General features: G+C 45.8%; 1 protein-coding gene across 6 annotated transcripts in view; it reads right to left on the bottom strand.

The window, feature by feature from the left end:
• The window catches only part of ZNRF1 (zinc and ring finger 1), an 89,249-nt gene extending 73,132 nt beyond the window's left edge, over window positions 1-16,117 (bottom strand). For all 6 annotated transcript variants that reach the window (XM_068991997.1, XM_068991998.1, XM_068991999.1 and 3 more), the window contains exon 1: window positions 15,543-16,117. In XM_068991997.1, coding sequence (XP_068848098.1) covers window positions 15,543-15,966 — 424 coding nt within the window. In that variant the 5' untranslated portion in view covers window positions 15,967-16,117. The remainder of the gene's footprint in view (window positions 1-15,542) is intronic.
• Between the last annotated feature and the right edge of the window lie 626 nt (window positions 16,118-16,743).

The raw sequence follows: 16,743 nt of genomic DNA, 5'->3' as shown, positions 1-16,743 counted from the left end.
GAGGCTACTATACAGGACGGTGCTACTATACTGGACAGAAGAAAGAGAATATATCCAGCCTCATGAAGAAAAAAATGGAAAGCTCTAAAAGTTTACCCTGTAACTTCCCTCTGCATATCCCGAGGACAGAGAAAGAGTTAGGTCCTCTACTGCCATAGAAACAGACCCCCGCCAGTGCTGTGAGCCCCCAAGAGGCACAGTGCCGAAAGTCTGCCCTATGTGACTCAGGAGGCACTCTTCCTCTGGGAGTAGAGAGCAAAATGAAGATGGGCTTCCAGGTTCCCTAGCGTTCACTCAACAGTATGATGCCACTGATAGGGCTTTACGGAACTTCTGAGCAGGAAGAGAGAACAGAACACAGCTAGCTAACCCCACTGATTTTCCCAAAGAGAAAAACTAGAACCAGAAAAGATGATTTACTTGTGAAAAAGTGTTTTTAACACAATTGAAGGAAAAAAGTAAACAACCTACAAGGAATTTAAAATGTAGTTCAATGAAACATAAAACTCAATGAGCAGGTTTAAAAAAAAGTAGGTAAGAAAGAATTATTGTACTGAAAGGTCAATCAGTGCTTAATTATGTTTGACTCTGCGACCCTATGAACTGCAGCCCGCCAGGCTCCTCTGTCCATGGGGATTCTCCAGGCAAGATTACTGGAGTGGGCTGCCATGCCCTCCTCCAGGGGATCTTCCTGACGCAGGCATCAAATCCAGGTGTCCCTCATTGCAGGCGGATGCTTTACTGTCTGAGCCACCAGGGAAGCAATAAGAAAGAGCAAAGCATACAGAAATAAAGAGTGGGAAAATATGGAACTATTTAAGAAACACAAAGGCTAGAAGAAAAAGGTCCGATACATGACTTCTAAGATTCTCAAAAGCAAAGCCGGGAGACAATAAAACAAAGGCAAAATATGAAGGGATACATGGCTGAGTACTTCTTGTACATTTTTAAAGACATGAACTCTCATATTCAAGGACAAAAAGCAAGCAAGAAATATAGAAATAGATCAAACCCTGGACACACAACAGTAAATTTGCAGAATACCAGGAACAAAGATTATAAAGCAGTTAAGAGAAAACACAAGTTAACTGTTTAGAGCTGAGAATCAGAATTCTCAACTGCAATATCAAAAGCTAGAAGATAATGAAATGGAATAACATGGCCCAATTGCTGAGAAAAAAATTACTGCCAAAACAGATTTTTATACTCTGCTAAATTATCACTCAATAGTTACAGCAAATAAAAACTTTTTTTTTTATTTGCAAGCAAAAAAGGGAGTGTTTAGGAACTTCCCTGGTGGTCTAGCAGTTAAGAATCCACCCGCCAGGACTTTCCTGGTATTCCAGTGGCTAAGACTCTGCGCTCCCAACACAAGAGGCCTGGGTTCGATCCCTGGTCAGGAAACTAGATCCTACATACCACAACTAAAAAGATCCCACACTCCAAAACTAAAACCTGGCAGTCAAATAAATAATTGTTTAAAAAAGAAGAAGAATCCCCCTGTAACGCAGGAGACATGGGTTCGATCCCTGGTCCAGGAGCTAAGACCTCACACGCTACGGGCTTTTAGCACAGCTGCTGACCCTGTGCTCTGGAGCCCGTGTGCCACACCCACTGAGCCTGCACACCACAACGACTGAAGCTAGGCAGTGCCCAGAAGCCCATGCTCTGCAACAAAAGAAGCTGCCACAAGAAGCCCATGTCCCCTGCAATTAGAGGAAGCCCATGTGCTGCAACCAGGACCCAGCATAGGCAAAAATAAATAAATAAAAATTTTATACAGTGTTTAACATATTCTCACTGAAAAATGTAATGCCTACCTCTACAAGAAGGAAATTAACTCAGAAGGATGAAGTACGATGAAAGAAGGAACAGGAGGCAAAAAATCTGCTAAGCAGGTGGGTGACTCCAACCAAGCAGACATTATCAAATAAGAGGCTAATTCTAGAGTATAAAAACAGAATGAAGTGGAATTAAAATACTGAATCTCAACAATGTTTAAGACAAACTGCGGGTTCTTTTTTATTTGGGAAGAGAGAAGTGATATTAATTTAACATTAGATTATTTTCAAACATGCAGGCCAAAAATCTAAGAGGAGCCTCTAAAAGAATTGAAAGCTCCCAAATGCAGATAAAGAAAACTTATATAGTAGAAGGAAGGAAAGCAGAAAAACGCAAACAGAAAACATGATATATAACACAAAATAACTATATATAGTAAGATATTTAATTAACATATAGTTGTATTCACAGCATTTTTAAAATGAATTAAATCTGCCAATTAAAAGTCTCAGATTAGCTTGAAAAAGAGTCCAACTATCTGTCATTTACAGAAGATACATCTAAGACATGAGGACACAGAGACTGAAAATAAAAGGACAGGAAAAGATACCAGCAAACAGTTACAAAAAGAATACTGACGTTAATACCAGACAAGACAGACCAGAAGAGAAAGTACGTGAAATAATAAAGAAGCCCAATCTGAATAAAGGCAAGGGAAAATCTGATAAAACAGCCATTTGAAATATTTGATTTAACAAACTAAGAACACAAGGGAATTCACCTTTGAGGGAATGAAGGCTATCCAACAAAAACACAGACAATGCTTTTAATGCAAGAAGCACTTTCTTCACTAGGAGGAAAACAAGAATGCCCATGGTTACATAGATTCAAATAGACTTTTTAACACAGGAAGTTGTCAGCAATCCTAAAGTAGGAAAGAGAAGTGACACACAAGAGAATTAGAAAAGAAGAAACAAAACAGTTATTATTTACCAATGTGACTCGCTTGGATTTTCTCTGTAGATGCTTTCCATTAAAACTATTAGACCTACAAGAGTTCAGCAAGTCTGCTGAATATACCAGAAACCTGAAATAGTTATAAAAACATTTTAAATGTTACTTACAGCAGTAACAAAAACTATAAGGTACCTACGGATAAATCTAATGAAAAAAGATTAGAGATCTTTAGATAATTACTCAGCTTTACCCAGAGACATTCAGTAGTTACTTTTACTGATCACTTACTACCCTCTGGGCACTGTTTTGAGAGAGGTGGATATGTCAATAAGCTCAATAAATTGATACAAAGTACATATGAAAGATATAATTATTATAAGTCTCACTTAACCTTAACCACCACCCCACACTGCCTCTCCCAAGAAGGGGTGTCTCGTGTGCACTGGTGATACACTGGTAAGCATAGTTGTCTTCCAGGAAGGGGTGTCTCACTGCAGGCATCCCCCATACAGGAACCTCTGGACTTGAAGTCAAGGCTCCAAAAGACATTCTCAGGTGATACTGAGGCAGACTTGACCGGAATTACCCAGCCTCTAGCTGTCTTAAGATTCTCAACTGAAAGCAAGAAGCCCCTCTTTTAGCAGAGATCACAGCACAGCACACACCGGGCGAGCAGAGACTGGGGCCTGATTACATCAAATCACATAAAGACACAGACCAACTCGGAAGAAAGCAGATCTCCGTGTGAGGCCTAGCCGCCCCTTCAGACATCGCGTCACTTTAACATCATGTGGTTCTCCCATTTCTAGCAACAGACCAACGCAGATTCCTCAGACTTGAGATGCTTCATGTGTTAGGACTTTAAGCTGCTTTGCAAAGTCAAGAACTTGGTGGATATTCAACTGCTTAAGTCTTTTCAGTAACATCTGAACATTCTGGCTAATGGAAATGCAATATTTATTCCGCATTTTGCGACTTTTCTATAAGTCTGCTGCTGCTGCTCCTGCTAAGTCGCTTCAGTCGTGTCCGACTCTGTGCGACCCCAGAGACGGCAGCATAGCAGGCTCCCCCGTCCCTGGGATTCTCCAGGCAAGAACACTGGAGTGGGTTGCCATCTCCTTCTCCAATGCATGAAAGTTAAAGTGAAGTGGCTCCGTCGTGTCCCACTCTTCGGGACCCCATGGACTGCAGCCCACTAGGCTCCTCCATCCATGGGATTTTCCAGGCAAGAGTACTGGAGTGGGTCTCCACTGGCTTCTTCTATGAGTCTGAAATTATTTCAAAGTTTAAAAAAAGTAAAAAAAAATAAATTCTTTTATCTGTTAGGTCCATTCCCATCAGGTTCATGGGTAGACCCAATTTTATAAAGACAGCAAATGATAAACTCAACGTAAAACTCCAATAAATATCCTAACAGTTCCTTCCCCACAAAAGCTGTCAAAGCTGATTTTAAATTTTATATGGATGCAAAAAGCACCAAAAATAACTAACCAGTTTGTGTTGTTTTTATTGTTGTTGTCTGTAACATACAGAACTGTTTATTCTGCCGCTTACAATACAAAGACATAGGGAAATGATATTGTTTGTGCAATATAGTAGGGGAAAAAATTTGTAACTGCCCACTAGGGTCAGTTTGCCAGATGTCCTGTCACTAAGAAAAACAGCTATAAACAGAGCAGTTCCTGGTACTCTGTGCTTCATTTTGCTGATTCTATCCGGATTCCCTTCTTTGTCCCCTAGAAAGCTTTATTTAGACAACACAGCTTTGAAAGAGAATAAATAACAAGTTGAAAGGATTTGCCCTTCCACACAGCAAGACAAAACTACAGTAATTAAGAAAGTATTAGCACAAGGATAGACAACTAGGCCAATGGAACAGAACAAAAAGCCCAGGAACAAACCTATGCCTGGAAGGAAACTTGATTATTTGGATAGAGGTATTTGGAAACTTGATAAAGGTAGCTTTGCAAATCAGTAGGAAAAGGCTTTACCATTCTTCACTTGCTGTTGGGAGAGCTGGCTATTCATATGGAAGAAGGAAAAGATATCCTTATCTTATCCCATTCAAACAACTTAACTCTCCATAGCTTAAGGACCGAAATATGAAAGACAAAAATTCAGAAACTTTCAGAAGATAATGTAAGATATCTCTTCTGACCTCAGGGAAAGACAATCTTTCTTAAGACACAAAATGCATAAGCCACGAGGGAAAACATTGGAATACTATATTAAAGGTAAACTAACCATAAGAAAGTGCAAAAAGAACAAAGAGGTAACCCAAAAACTGGGAGACAGACATCTGTATAACATATGCTTCAGATGTGTATCTGGAAACAAACGAAACAAAAACACAAATTCATATTATAGGGACTAGTAAGAAAAGGAGGAACCATCCAATATAAATATGGATAAAAGACATGAACAAGCATGATAATTAAAAATATACTAGCATATTAATTTATATGTATATAAATAACAAAAATCACAATGATACACCACCTCGCACTTACTAGAGCTTGCCAAAAATTCAAGTATAACAATATCAAGTTTCAGCAAGAACATGGACCAAGTGAATATATGCTATCTGGGGAGTATAAAATTGATACCAGCACACTGGTCATCTACTGGGTAGTATTTAATCAAGAGTTGGAGCCTCTTGATGAGCCTATGACCCAGCGAGCTCATGGCTAAGAATGCACTCTAGAAAAACTCTCACTCAAATATGCAAGGAAACAGCAAAATATTCTCAAAGTAACTGAAAATAACTTTAATATCCACTGATATCCAAGAGAATGGATGGATAAACGGTGATATTTGTGCGATATTCATACAATAGAGAAGAGCAGCAAAGATGAACGTGTTAGAGCAGCAAATAGTGCAGTGGATTTACAGATCCCAAATCCAATCTTGAGGTCTATCTATAGACAGAGATATAAAAAGACGAGACACTATGAAGTTTAGATTGAATGCTGCAAATGCTATTTTAGATAGAAACAGGGAGTAAGAAGTAGGAACACATATAGGATGATCAACAGGAGAATCAGGGCAGAGGTTACCTTTGGGAAGGGAAGGAGAAACCTATGACTCGCGTGAGGTCCATACAATTACATCTATTATGTTCTATTTACTTATCCGCTTGGTAGGTTAGCACATTCTCTCTTGAATGCCTGAAACAGCTCATTTTTGAAAAGATTCCAAGAGACAAGAATTCCTATTCAGAGTCACACTATTTGATTTCCTAAAATATGCAAGTGAAACCAAAACTGAAATAGCACAAACCCCTGTGACCCTTCCATCTTGCAGTCACAGGACTGGGGCTTCACGGAGTTCATCTAATGTGAATGGACAGGAAAAGGAAGGGTCAGGCTCCAGCCTGGATCCCATGACAAGATGTACCCTGGGGACCCTCCAGGGAAAGAGAGGAAAGTTATTCCGCTATTTTATAAAAGTGATAATCATGTTTTAGAAATTGTTTGGAACTCCTTAGGGAAAAGGTATTTTGTAATCATGCCATCAATTAAAAATATTGAGCCCCACTATACCATCGAAGAGAAATTTGAATTCTCAGAACAGAGGTTCCTACTGGTTTTTCCTTGTTTGAGCAAGTTGGTTAAAGTCATCTCTGCAGGATGCATCTATAATCCTAGAGGCCTGGATACCTTCAAGGCCCACAACTCCCCCTCCCAGTTCCCTGCTTCTGCCCTTTTCTCTTAGTTATTGCTGGCTCTTAGGCATCAAACGCTGGCTTCCTGTTCCCCCTCACTGAGCTCTGGAGACTTGGAACTGGTAAAAGGCTTTGAAGAAAAGCACAAAGCCAGGAAAACACGGAATGGAGACAGCTCTGACTTTCCAAAGGAAAGCAAATCTCAACAGTTGTAATAACCTTTCAGACTTTCCTTCGTCTGTAGCTTACATAAGCCATGGTTCAGACACGAGGACCGAAGAAGTACTGTTAAGTCACTCAAGCTGGAAACGGTGAAAACTCAGGTTCTGGCGGGCAGAGAGGCTGAAGACAGGCATTCTGGATGTTGGTGGTATAACCCTGGTTTGTTCTAAGTCTCGGTGTCTCTAGCATCCCCTCTTCACCATCCCACAAAGACACTGGCTCAAGGGTTCACAGAGTGTTATTCTAAGTGCTTATTAGACCTGAAGTCTTAAGAGCACAGACCCTGTCGAATCTTCTCTGTGTGAGGCGGTCAGCGCCAGGCGCCATGCCACCATTTCACAATGTGGAAAGAGCAGGCATGCTTGTGGCTTTTATGAGTCTCATCATTAGGACCACAGTCATCCCTTAATCCAGAAATAATTGTTCTAGTACACAGTCTCAGGCCCTCTAACCCAAGGAGTCTGTTTCATGGTCCTTTTACACTACAACGCTGTTTTAATGGAGAGTCTGAATGCTGAAAACACCAACCTCATTGGTCAGGCCACTGTGACAGTTCTCTGAGCACAGGCCTTCCCCATTCTATTCTGCTGTCCTGCACTTTGAATTCAGGGCTTGCTGTCAGCACGGAAAGCACCAGAGTCCTGATATGGCAGCCCTTTGGCTATGTTCGACCGAGGGATTTATCTTCGACAACCTACTCAAATCCTCCCCCAACAGCTACCAAAAATTCCCCTGGTGAGAAATGCTATTATGAGAAGGAGTGGCTGCTCTGTGACTCACACTGTTTCATTAAAAAGATTTTTTTTTCCCCAAACAAATGTTCAGTAGAAGAATCCAAAGGTTTTCCAAAGCCACAGCAAAAACAGAACAGCTCATAATACTATTTCTCAAAGGTCTGCCACTTCATAGGAGATTCCTATACCTCAAAATACTGGAGATACTTAGATTCACTATTCTTTTACATTGCATTTGGCCTCTGCATTTGAGAGGAGGTAGGAAATGGGGTCGCACAGAGTTGGACACGACTGAAGCGACTTAGCAGCAGCAGCAGCAGGAAATGGATGGATTAAACACAGCCAACATGACTGGGCTTGTTCAGATATTAAGATGGAAGGCAGCTAGCTTGCAAGCCAATCCTGAGCACAGGCCTTGAATTTAACCAGAGTTCATCAGGACAACTGGCTGCAATGGTATCAATCTTTCAGCCATTCCTGACCAGGACTGAGGAAATCTAACATTACATTTCGTGATGCTAACTACAGTAGTGGGCAGTGTTGTCACAAAGTTTCTTTGAAAAGCTGACTTAGCTGGTGCTGTACCTTTGAGGGCATTAGCAGTGTGTATGATCTAAAGAGAATAAAACAATATTACAGAAAACTCATCTGTATTCATGGTGGACCAAATGCTCCATCGGTTTAGACTGGAATCCCTAGGGCTCCCTCAAATCCTTGCGGGACTCCTGGAGTACCAAGGTGGGAATCAAGATAAAGAATCCTAAGAGCTTTCTCTAAGGAAACGCACCATCTCAGCAGGGGTAGGGGATTAGGGGTGTTCTCCAAACACTGGAGAAATGTGGGCAAAATGACCAAGCTGGCTGAGGTCTCGGGGGTCTCAGCTTTGCATTCTCCTCCTACCTCTGTCTCAGATGGTGTGGGCGACTCCAGATTTAAGTTTCTCCACATGCTAAAAATCAACTTCGACCTTAAAAGACATTGCATAATACAGAGGTGACTAATTACAGGATAACTATTTTTGAAGCATGGTTTATTTAATTACATTTTGTAGAGTACTGAAGGTATGATCAATAAGCAAGCTGGAGCCACGGTAAACCGAGTGTAATTCACCAAGACCAAGAGGCCAAATACACGGAAATGCAAGGAGAGGTTTCTCCAAAGATTATCCTTCCGAGACTAAGGGATCACCTCAACAGCCAAAGTCTATACAAAGTCTTTCAGCATGGAACATCCTATATTCTTTACTTTGGGTAAAAAAAAAAAAAAAAAAAACCTCAAATATAAAACAGATTTTAAAATTTCTGGGGGAGAAATAACATTTTGGTCACCAGCACTGCCTTCAAAAATTACTTAAAACAGCACTAAAGTGTCAATGTCGTGGAGCTCACAGACAAACACAAGACCAAGGAGGAAAAACTCTTACTTACATTTCCTTAAGTACATTTTGGCTTAGGATAAATTTCACAGACATGGGTTAAGAGTGGTGAAAACACAGTGAAAACAGTGTTCAGTGACCAGAAAGAAAAGAGGCTCTAGGGATGACAAAGATACTGAAGGCAAAGATAATTTCAAAAAAATGTTTTTCTTTTGCAATTTCCATGGAGGAGAGGACCGCTCATGTTGGCACATATGAGGAATTTCTTCTTAGTAGGCGCTTGACTGGAAACGCAAAGAACAGATGACCTGCCCCAAGCAGAGGGCTGAGGAAAGAAGGGAGAGTTGAGCCAAGGGCAGGGAGGAGGCCATCCCTGTAGCACCTCATGGGCAAACACGCGAACCTGCCTGAGTGTTCAACAGGGGAACGAAGAAGGAGGCCAAATCTGCCGTGGGCTGCAGTATTCAGACTCTCTCTCAGAGGAGTAAGGAAGCAAAAATTCTTAGAAAGAACAAAGTAATGCTACTCACCTTCACCATAAGTACACATGCCCGGCACCTAGGAACACTGGAAGCACTCAATCTCAGTTGAATAAGTCAATGTCTCAGTTCAACAGATCTACACATAAAGGTCCATACTTTGTCAATTAAAAATTAAAATGAAAAAGGTGTTTTGTCCACGTTAAAGTCTGGATTTATCCTAAGAGCTTGACTTGTCTAGCTTCCCGGCTGGGGATAGAAGAAAGAGGATGTAACTCAGGAAGCCCTCCTGCAGCACAAGCAGCTAACAGCACACAGGCCTCAGGAGAAAAAACCAGGGGAGAAGCATGGAGGAGGGGACCCTGTCCCAACCACCTTCTGTTCGGAGCGACTGGGGACCAGGGCAGACTGGCTCAGGCCTGCCTGCAGGAGAAAAACGCTTGGTTCCGCGTGAGAGAAAATGGGCAAAAACTGAACAATGCTCTTGCTGGATGGCTACACCCTCTGGGAGCAACAGAAGGCAAGACCTGTGTGGATCCCACTCGGGAATCTAGTTTAGAGATGCTGAAAGAGATGAATGCATAAGAAAAGCATTCGGAGTTCTCTGGGGAGAGAAAAGTTAGATCCATGGTCGGGGAGCCTTTCCTTTATAGCGGGCATTCTGACTACATTTTTAGAATCATTTGTGACAAATTCAGGTTCTACTGAACTCTGGGAGCTGCATTTGTTAACGAGGCTCTGGAGAATACTGGGCAGAGTCAAGTTTGCACACCCTGTGAACCATTCACAGAAATCAGGAGAGCTCGGCGTTCGCATCTGCCTCCTTCTCACTACAGATTTGGGAGTGCACTATAAATTCTTACCATGCCTCCTCTAACTTTACAGGGCGCAGCCAACTCCTCCTTCCTCTTTACTCCCAGCAGAGCAAGGCTGTACTCTCAATTCCAGCAACGCCAGGGAGATCTCAAGGTAAACAGTCTCACCAGTCTATAAAGTACCCCAGCTGCTGCTTTAAGATTCAACTTGGTTCTTTATTTGCTTCACATTTGAGGGTTGCTCTTCAGGTTATTCACTCACACCCACAACTCACCCCTCATCCATTCAACCTATCAAAATCAGGAACCCAACTGTTGGTTTCAAGGATAAACATGTGACCTTGTGAGGAAATAAAGATTCAGAGGTGAAAACTGCCAGGTCTCATATTCAAGCCTACACCCACCGTCATCACTAGGAACCATCTGATTGAGACAGGCCAGGACAGAGCCTGGAAAAGAGACAGATGAAAATTTGTAAGCATTCATTACAAGACTAGTAACAGGATTTAAGTTTTGGACTAACTTTGAAATGTTGGTACCACAACCTCAGTGACCCAGTCATTAAAAACACCCCCTACTTAAGGGTTAGTAAGAGCGAGACCAAGAGCCCATTTAAGTTACCACCACTTCCCTATGACATTTCCCCCAATTTTGAAACTGTCAAAATTGAAGTTTAGTTTTAAAATTGGGTTTGCTAAAATATAAGTGCCCAATAAACTTGGGTTGAATATCATATCTGTAAAATACAAGGCATGTTCCTTTTCCCAAAAGCAACTAGAGTTGCATTTCTGGTAAAGAGTGGCTTTGGCTCAGAGAGTATTCCTTGTGACCTATTTGGGGTGCTGCTGCTGCTGCTGCTAAGTTGCTTCAGTTGTGTCTGACTCTGTGCGCCCCCATAGACGGCAGCCCACCAGGCTCCTCCGTCCCTGGGATTCTCCAGGCAAGAACACTGGAGTGGATTGCCATGTCCTTCTCCAAAGCATGAGAGTGAAGAGTGAAAGTGAAGTCGCTCCGTTGTGTCCGACTCTTAGCGACCCGATGGACTGCAACCTACCAGGCTCCTCCACCCATGGGATTTTCCAGGCAAGAGTACTGGAGTGGGTTGCCATTGGTGTGTCTCTGTTTAATGGCAAAATGTACACATCCCATAACAGAGTGAAACCACTGTTTTTTTGCAACACCTTTCAAACCCCAATGAGGAAGAAGTAACTGTGACCTTCAAGAAATGATCTTCTCCTCAAGGGAACCCTACTTTTCTTTTATAGCAAACAAGCCCTCATGGTAACAGAGAACTAAAAACTCTGCTTTGTAAAAAGTCTTCCAAAAAAAAAAAAAACACTAGTCTTCATTAGGAACAGAACTTTTGCAGGGCAAGGACTCATCCTGCTACTTGGAGGCCACAGAATGGTTTTCCTTCTCCAGAATCCATGGAAAGGACCATTACATCCAGCACACCTAGAGTGAGGCACAAAGAGGCTTTCTGAGCTACTCCAATGGGATTGGCAACTCTCTCTATTTAAGAATAGAGAAGATCAAATCGCTTGAGAACCCCAGAGTGCCAGCAACAGAACCCATGAGATATCCTGCTGGCAGGTTCAAAGACTTAGCAAAAGTCACCTTCTACCGGCCCCTTTGATGGCCTGGTGACAAGACAGAACAGTTTAGTTTCCTGAACACACACGTGTATACACATATATGACTAGGAAGGCGGAGGGAAATCTCTATGACCGGCCATTTATATTCAGGCCCAGGAAACGGGCAACCTCTTCCTTCCAACATGCTGGGTCTCTATATTTCCCCACTACATTTGGCAATCTGCATTCTGAATTAAACAGGACTATAAAAGGATGACCAGACCTCCAGAATACCACCCAGACAACCATCAGAGGCGTGAAAAACCTTATAGCAAAACACATTTTAATGTGGAAAAGAAGGGACCCGGACTCTATTAGGCGGCTCTTCTCAAACGGCATTTGTTAACTACAGATGGCCCCCTCAATACAGGTCAGATTTCAGCAGAGGGCACTTGCTTTCATTCTGGACGAAGAGTCCCCACGATTCTAAGTCTCTCTCTGCCCAGCAGATTCTGAGGAGGTGAAAGAAGGCAGAGAACTACAGAAGTGATCCCTGTAAGATAAGAACTTCCCACTGCAAGTTACTTGGCTTTCGTAAACAGCCTCTCGTGAGGCCACAACAGTGACCCGGTAAGGTGGGCAGAGCAGGTATGATCTCCATTTTAACAGGTGGAGAAACGGTTAACTTTGAGGTGAAATGACTGACTTGCACAAGGTCACAAGTCAGGCAGTTAAGGAGCAGCCCAAGCAGGAGAGGAACCCAGCCCTCTGACAAGCAGGCCAGTGAGATTTCCACAAGGCTCCCCAGCTTCCTTCTGTTTTAGGATGAGAGGAAGCAGAGGGTAATGGCTAAGAGGTCAAATGGATTCTGACGCTGGCAGGCCTGCACTGCAATCCCAGCTCTGCCTCCCATTAGCTGTCCGGCCTTGTGGGGGTTCCTTAACCTCCCTCTACACCTCAGTTTCCTCACCTGTAAAATGGGAATAAAAACATTTTACCTCCTACTGTTGCAGTGATGAGTAATGATATGATGGACATACAGCATTCAAATTCATTCACTCAACAAATATTTGTGCCTGGCACACAGAGCGTAGGAGTTACAACAGTGGTCAAGAGGCATAGTCTCGCTCTCATGGAGTAAAAATTCAGATGAAGTAAACAGAAAGAGTAAATGGATAAATAAAGAGTGTTAAGTGCTATTAAGGTAACAGGTGAGTGATGGAAGAGGCTCACAGGAGGCAGGCAATTTCTAAGAGTGGTCCCTGAGGAGAAATTTAAGTTAAGCCTCAAGGGATCATAAAAGGGTATCCATGTACAGAATGGACGGAAAGCATTCCAGGCAAAGGGAGCAGAGGGTGCAAGCTAGGGTCACGACCCCGGCGAGGGCAAATGTGACTGCCATGTATCCTCACAGGATTTGGGGAACAACCTTTACAGGCTGTTATCTGTATTTTTAAAGTAACCAAGACAAGACTCAAAAGAGGTGAGGTGTCTCGTCCACGGTCCCAGCTCCTGGGACCCTAGCATTCTGCCCCTTGACACAGTGTCAGCTCAGGCCCTCTGAGCAAGCCTCGTGCTCACTGAACTCCCCTCCTTACTTCTCAGACATCTGTTTTTTGTGCCCATGAAGAGATCCAAAAGCACCTTGGAAACACAAACGACATCACAACAACTTCCAGACACCTAGTCAACCGTGCCCTGAAACCCGTACTCCTCTGCTCCTCAGACACGAGAGTGAGAACTGCTGGGACCTTACCCAAAGGCCCCACGATGGAGACAAGTTCCTCGTCTCACAGCAAGCGAGCAGCGAACAAGAAAGGAAGGGGATGTCCTGGAAGGAAGGGCTTGTGGCCAGTTTCAGAAGGCGAGAGAGAACCACCACTGCAGAAGAACAGAAGCATCAAAGTTCCTCTCAAATGCGCTGCACAGGAAAAATTAATTATTTCACTTGCATAAAACAACAAATCCCTAAGGCAGTGGTTCTCAATCAAGCCCCAACCAGGAGCACTCTGAAATTTGTGGGGGCGCTGAATGGGCAGAGCCCGGCATGTTCAATGCCTGCAAAGGCCAGGATGGCCCTATGATGACCTTATTACCCAAAATATTAACAGCAGCCCCCCCCCACACACACTTCAATGTCAATCCCTCAAGGGATTAATATGCTTCAACTTTTCCTGTAGTCCCTGGTTCAGCAGCTCTTCCTAACCTCTAGCTGGGAAAAGGAAAAAAAAAAATTAAGGTTTTACAGCTGAAGAGTCTGAATTTTAGAATCCAAATGCAAGCTCATAACTCTGGCATGGAACCTGGTGGCGGAAGAAGGAAAAAGAACTTTCTGGTAAAAGAAAAGAAATTTGAGTGGAAAAAGGGAACTCCTACTCTAAGATAACATTCCTGCAACACACAAAATTCTCCCTGTGACTTTTGAGAACTGTCTTATAGTGCTTTTCTGTTTAAACTCAGACACTAATGACAGCTCTCTTAAAAACTTAACTACAATCACCTCAAAAATACACCTGACCCTTTCTGGACCAAATTTTATAAGGAAGATTACGAAGTTTAAGATGTCTAAAGCTGATCAAATGATATCTGAAAGTGTCAGAGGTAATCACACCCTATATCTCTTCAGGCCAGTGTCCAAATTATATCTAGAAGTCTGTTCAGGGATTAAAATTCCATCCTAGCAATTAAAAGCCACTTTCAAGGATTACCCTAAATTAGTCACTATTCCTCCCGAAAACTCATTTCACAATCAGTTTAAAGAACTGAAAAAAAAATTAACATTATTTCCAGAAATAGAGATCCAAAGTGTCTCCCCTATTTCACAAGAGCAAGCAGTGATCCAACAGATAAATCCTCCATAGAGCAATCTTTCTTCTACACAGTATCTAAATTTTCTGAAGTCGCCCAAAGGAGTCTGAATATGTTAACTTCTTTACTCCAACTCACCAATTAGTAAATAGCGGCCCCACACCCCTTCTGACCAATTTTCTGGAGGCCTAACCTGGTTTCTCAGGTTAGCTAAGCAGACAGACCTGTTTTCCTCCAGAAGCTCCTGCCAGTGTCTCTTCTGCCCTGCCAGAGTCTAGGAAATCCTCCTCCAGCTTTTTGCTGACCTGTCACCAGAAGTTCACAAAATGAATTCATCCAGGTCCTTTGACTCCTCCTTTCCCCCCGACATGTGCCAACAGCAGTGCAAGAGAACTGCCATGTCTTGGTCACAAAAAGATGCAGAATACCCAAGCACTTTAGCATGGAGGAGAAGAAAGATGGAGGGATCCAAGAGTCACTGAGCCAAGGCTGCTACTGCATGCAGCACGGGTAACCAGAGCCCCGGTCACGCAAAGCCTCCCAGGGAGGCTCCCTGGCTGCGCCCTCCAACCAGCAGGCCACACCTGTCTATGGCAGCAGCCTGTCGGCCGCTCCATTTTAAACAATTCAGATTTCCAGCACAGCCGCAAAACTGGGCACCCACTTCTCCAGCAAGAGCAAGTGCCCTCATCCAAACCCCACTTGGCCCCAATCTTCTCTTCACATCCTTTGTCTGAGATGCTCGGTCCAATTGGATCCCTTCTGTGTTACCGGTGCACCCAGCACAATGCAGCAGTAACAGAAAGGAAGCACGGAGGCCGACTTGCGACCAGCCAGACTTCTCTGAGGACGGGGAGGCCAATGAATGAGACTTCAACAGGCATCCACAAGTGAACCAACGCCTGAAGTCCTCACACACCTGGCTCTCCTCGGCCTCTCAGAAAGCCTCATTTCTAGAGAGTGGGTATTCCATTCATCCCTTGGCTTCGGGAACCAAGAGGACGACAGCCAGATCCAGGTAGCGCACTTTGCCTCCAGACCTTTTGCGTGCACGCGTGCGAAGGTGCGGGGCACCTCGGCGCGCCCTCCCTGGCACCCCACCCTCCGAGGCCTCCGGCGCCCGCGGACTCACCACTGTGCGAGCTGAACCACCGGGGTGCGATGTGCAGAGGTAGAGCATCCGCTAGCGAGGCTCGGGAGCCCAGGTACAGCATCCCGTCTCTATGGTGACCGCCACCCGTCTCCTGGTAACCATTGCCGTGGGCATAGGTGGAGTCGGACGTCGACCCTCCGCTGCCGGGCGCCCTCTCGGCGTCGCCGGCCCCCCGGGAGGCGGGGGTGTAGAGGCCAAAGGGCACCCCGCTGGCCGTGCTGGGGTCCATGCCCATGCCCGCCACGGAGCTGACCGAGCGGCTGCGGAGCCCCATGGCCCCGCCGCCCGCCCGGTAGTGCCCGAAGTGGGGCGCCCCTCCCGGCGGGGGCACGGCGCTGTCGTCGGTGGAGACCCCCGGGAAGGGGCCGCGCGAGCGGGCCGCTGTGCTCTGCTTGCCGCCCATGCTCGCCCGGGCCCCGGCGGGGCGGGAGCCTGCAGGCCGAGACCCTCCCCCTGTCCTCAGCGGCGGGGGCAGGGCTGGGCGGGCATACGGGGGAGCAGAAAGGAGACAGGAGGGGAAGGGAAAAAGAAGGAAAAAGAGAGGACCCGAGCAGGACCCAGACTACGGGCTGCAGGCGTCCCGAGCCCGGCGCATGATTCCCCTCACGGTCCGGAGAGGCGAGGCGCGCGGGCTCGGCGCGCCCCAGGCCGCCCCCGGGCTCCCGAGGGCCGGGCGCCGCGGGGAGGAGGCCGCCCGCCCGGCAGCGGCCGCCGGAGGAGGAGGGCGGGGGCGCCGGCGCGTGCCGCCTCAAGACGCCGCGGCCGGGACGGCGGCCCGGACCCCCGAGGCCCGGGCGGGCTGCGGCGCCGGCGGCCCGCGGAGCTCGCGAAGCCGCGCTCGCGTCGCGCTCTCGGCCCTGCCGCGCGGGCCCCGCCGGCCGCGCCGCTCGCTCCCGGGCTGCGCTCGCCGGCGCTCCTCGCCGCCGCGGAGACAATGGAGGGCGGCAGCGCGCAGGCGCGGCGGCGCCCCCGCCCCCCCGCGTTAACCCCTTCGCGGCCCGCGCGGCGCCGGGCGGGGACGCGCGGCGTGGACGCCTCGCCCGCCCCGCCCGCCCCGCCCGGCCCGGCCCTGCCCTGTCCGATGGCCCCGGGGCAGGAGTGGTCCGAGCCGCTGGAGCTCAGGACCAGAGGCGACGCGGCACCTTTAAGCCCCCAAGAGCAGCTGGTCATTCAGGGGGAA

Source organism: Capricornis sumatraensis, chromosome 20 (assembly GCF_032405125.1).
Source record: "Capricornis sumatraensis isolate serow.1 chromosome 20, serow.2, whole genome shotgun sequence".
NCBI lineage: Eukaryota > Metazoa > Chordata > Mammalia > Artiodactyla > Bovidae > Capricornis > Capricornis sumatraensis.
This window is presented reverse-complemented; position numbering and strand designations above follow the sequence as displayed.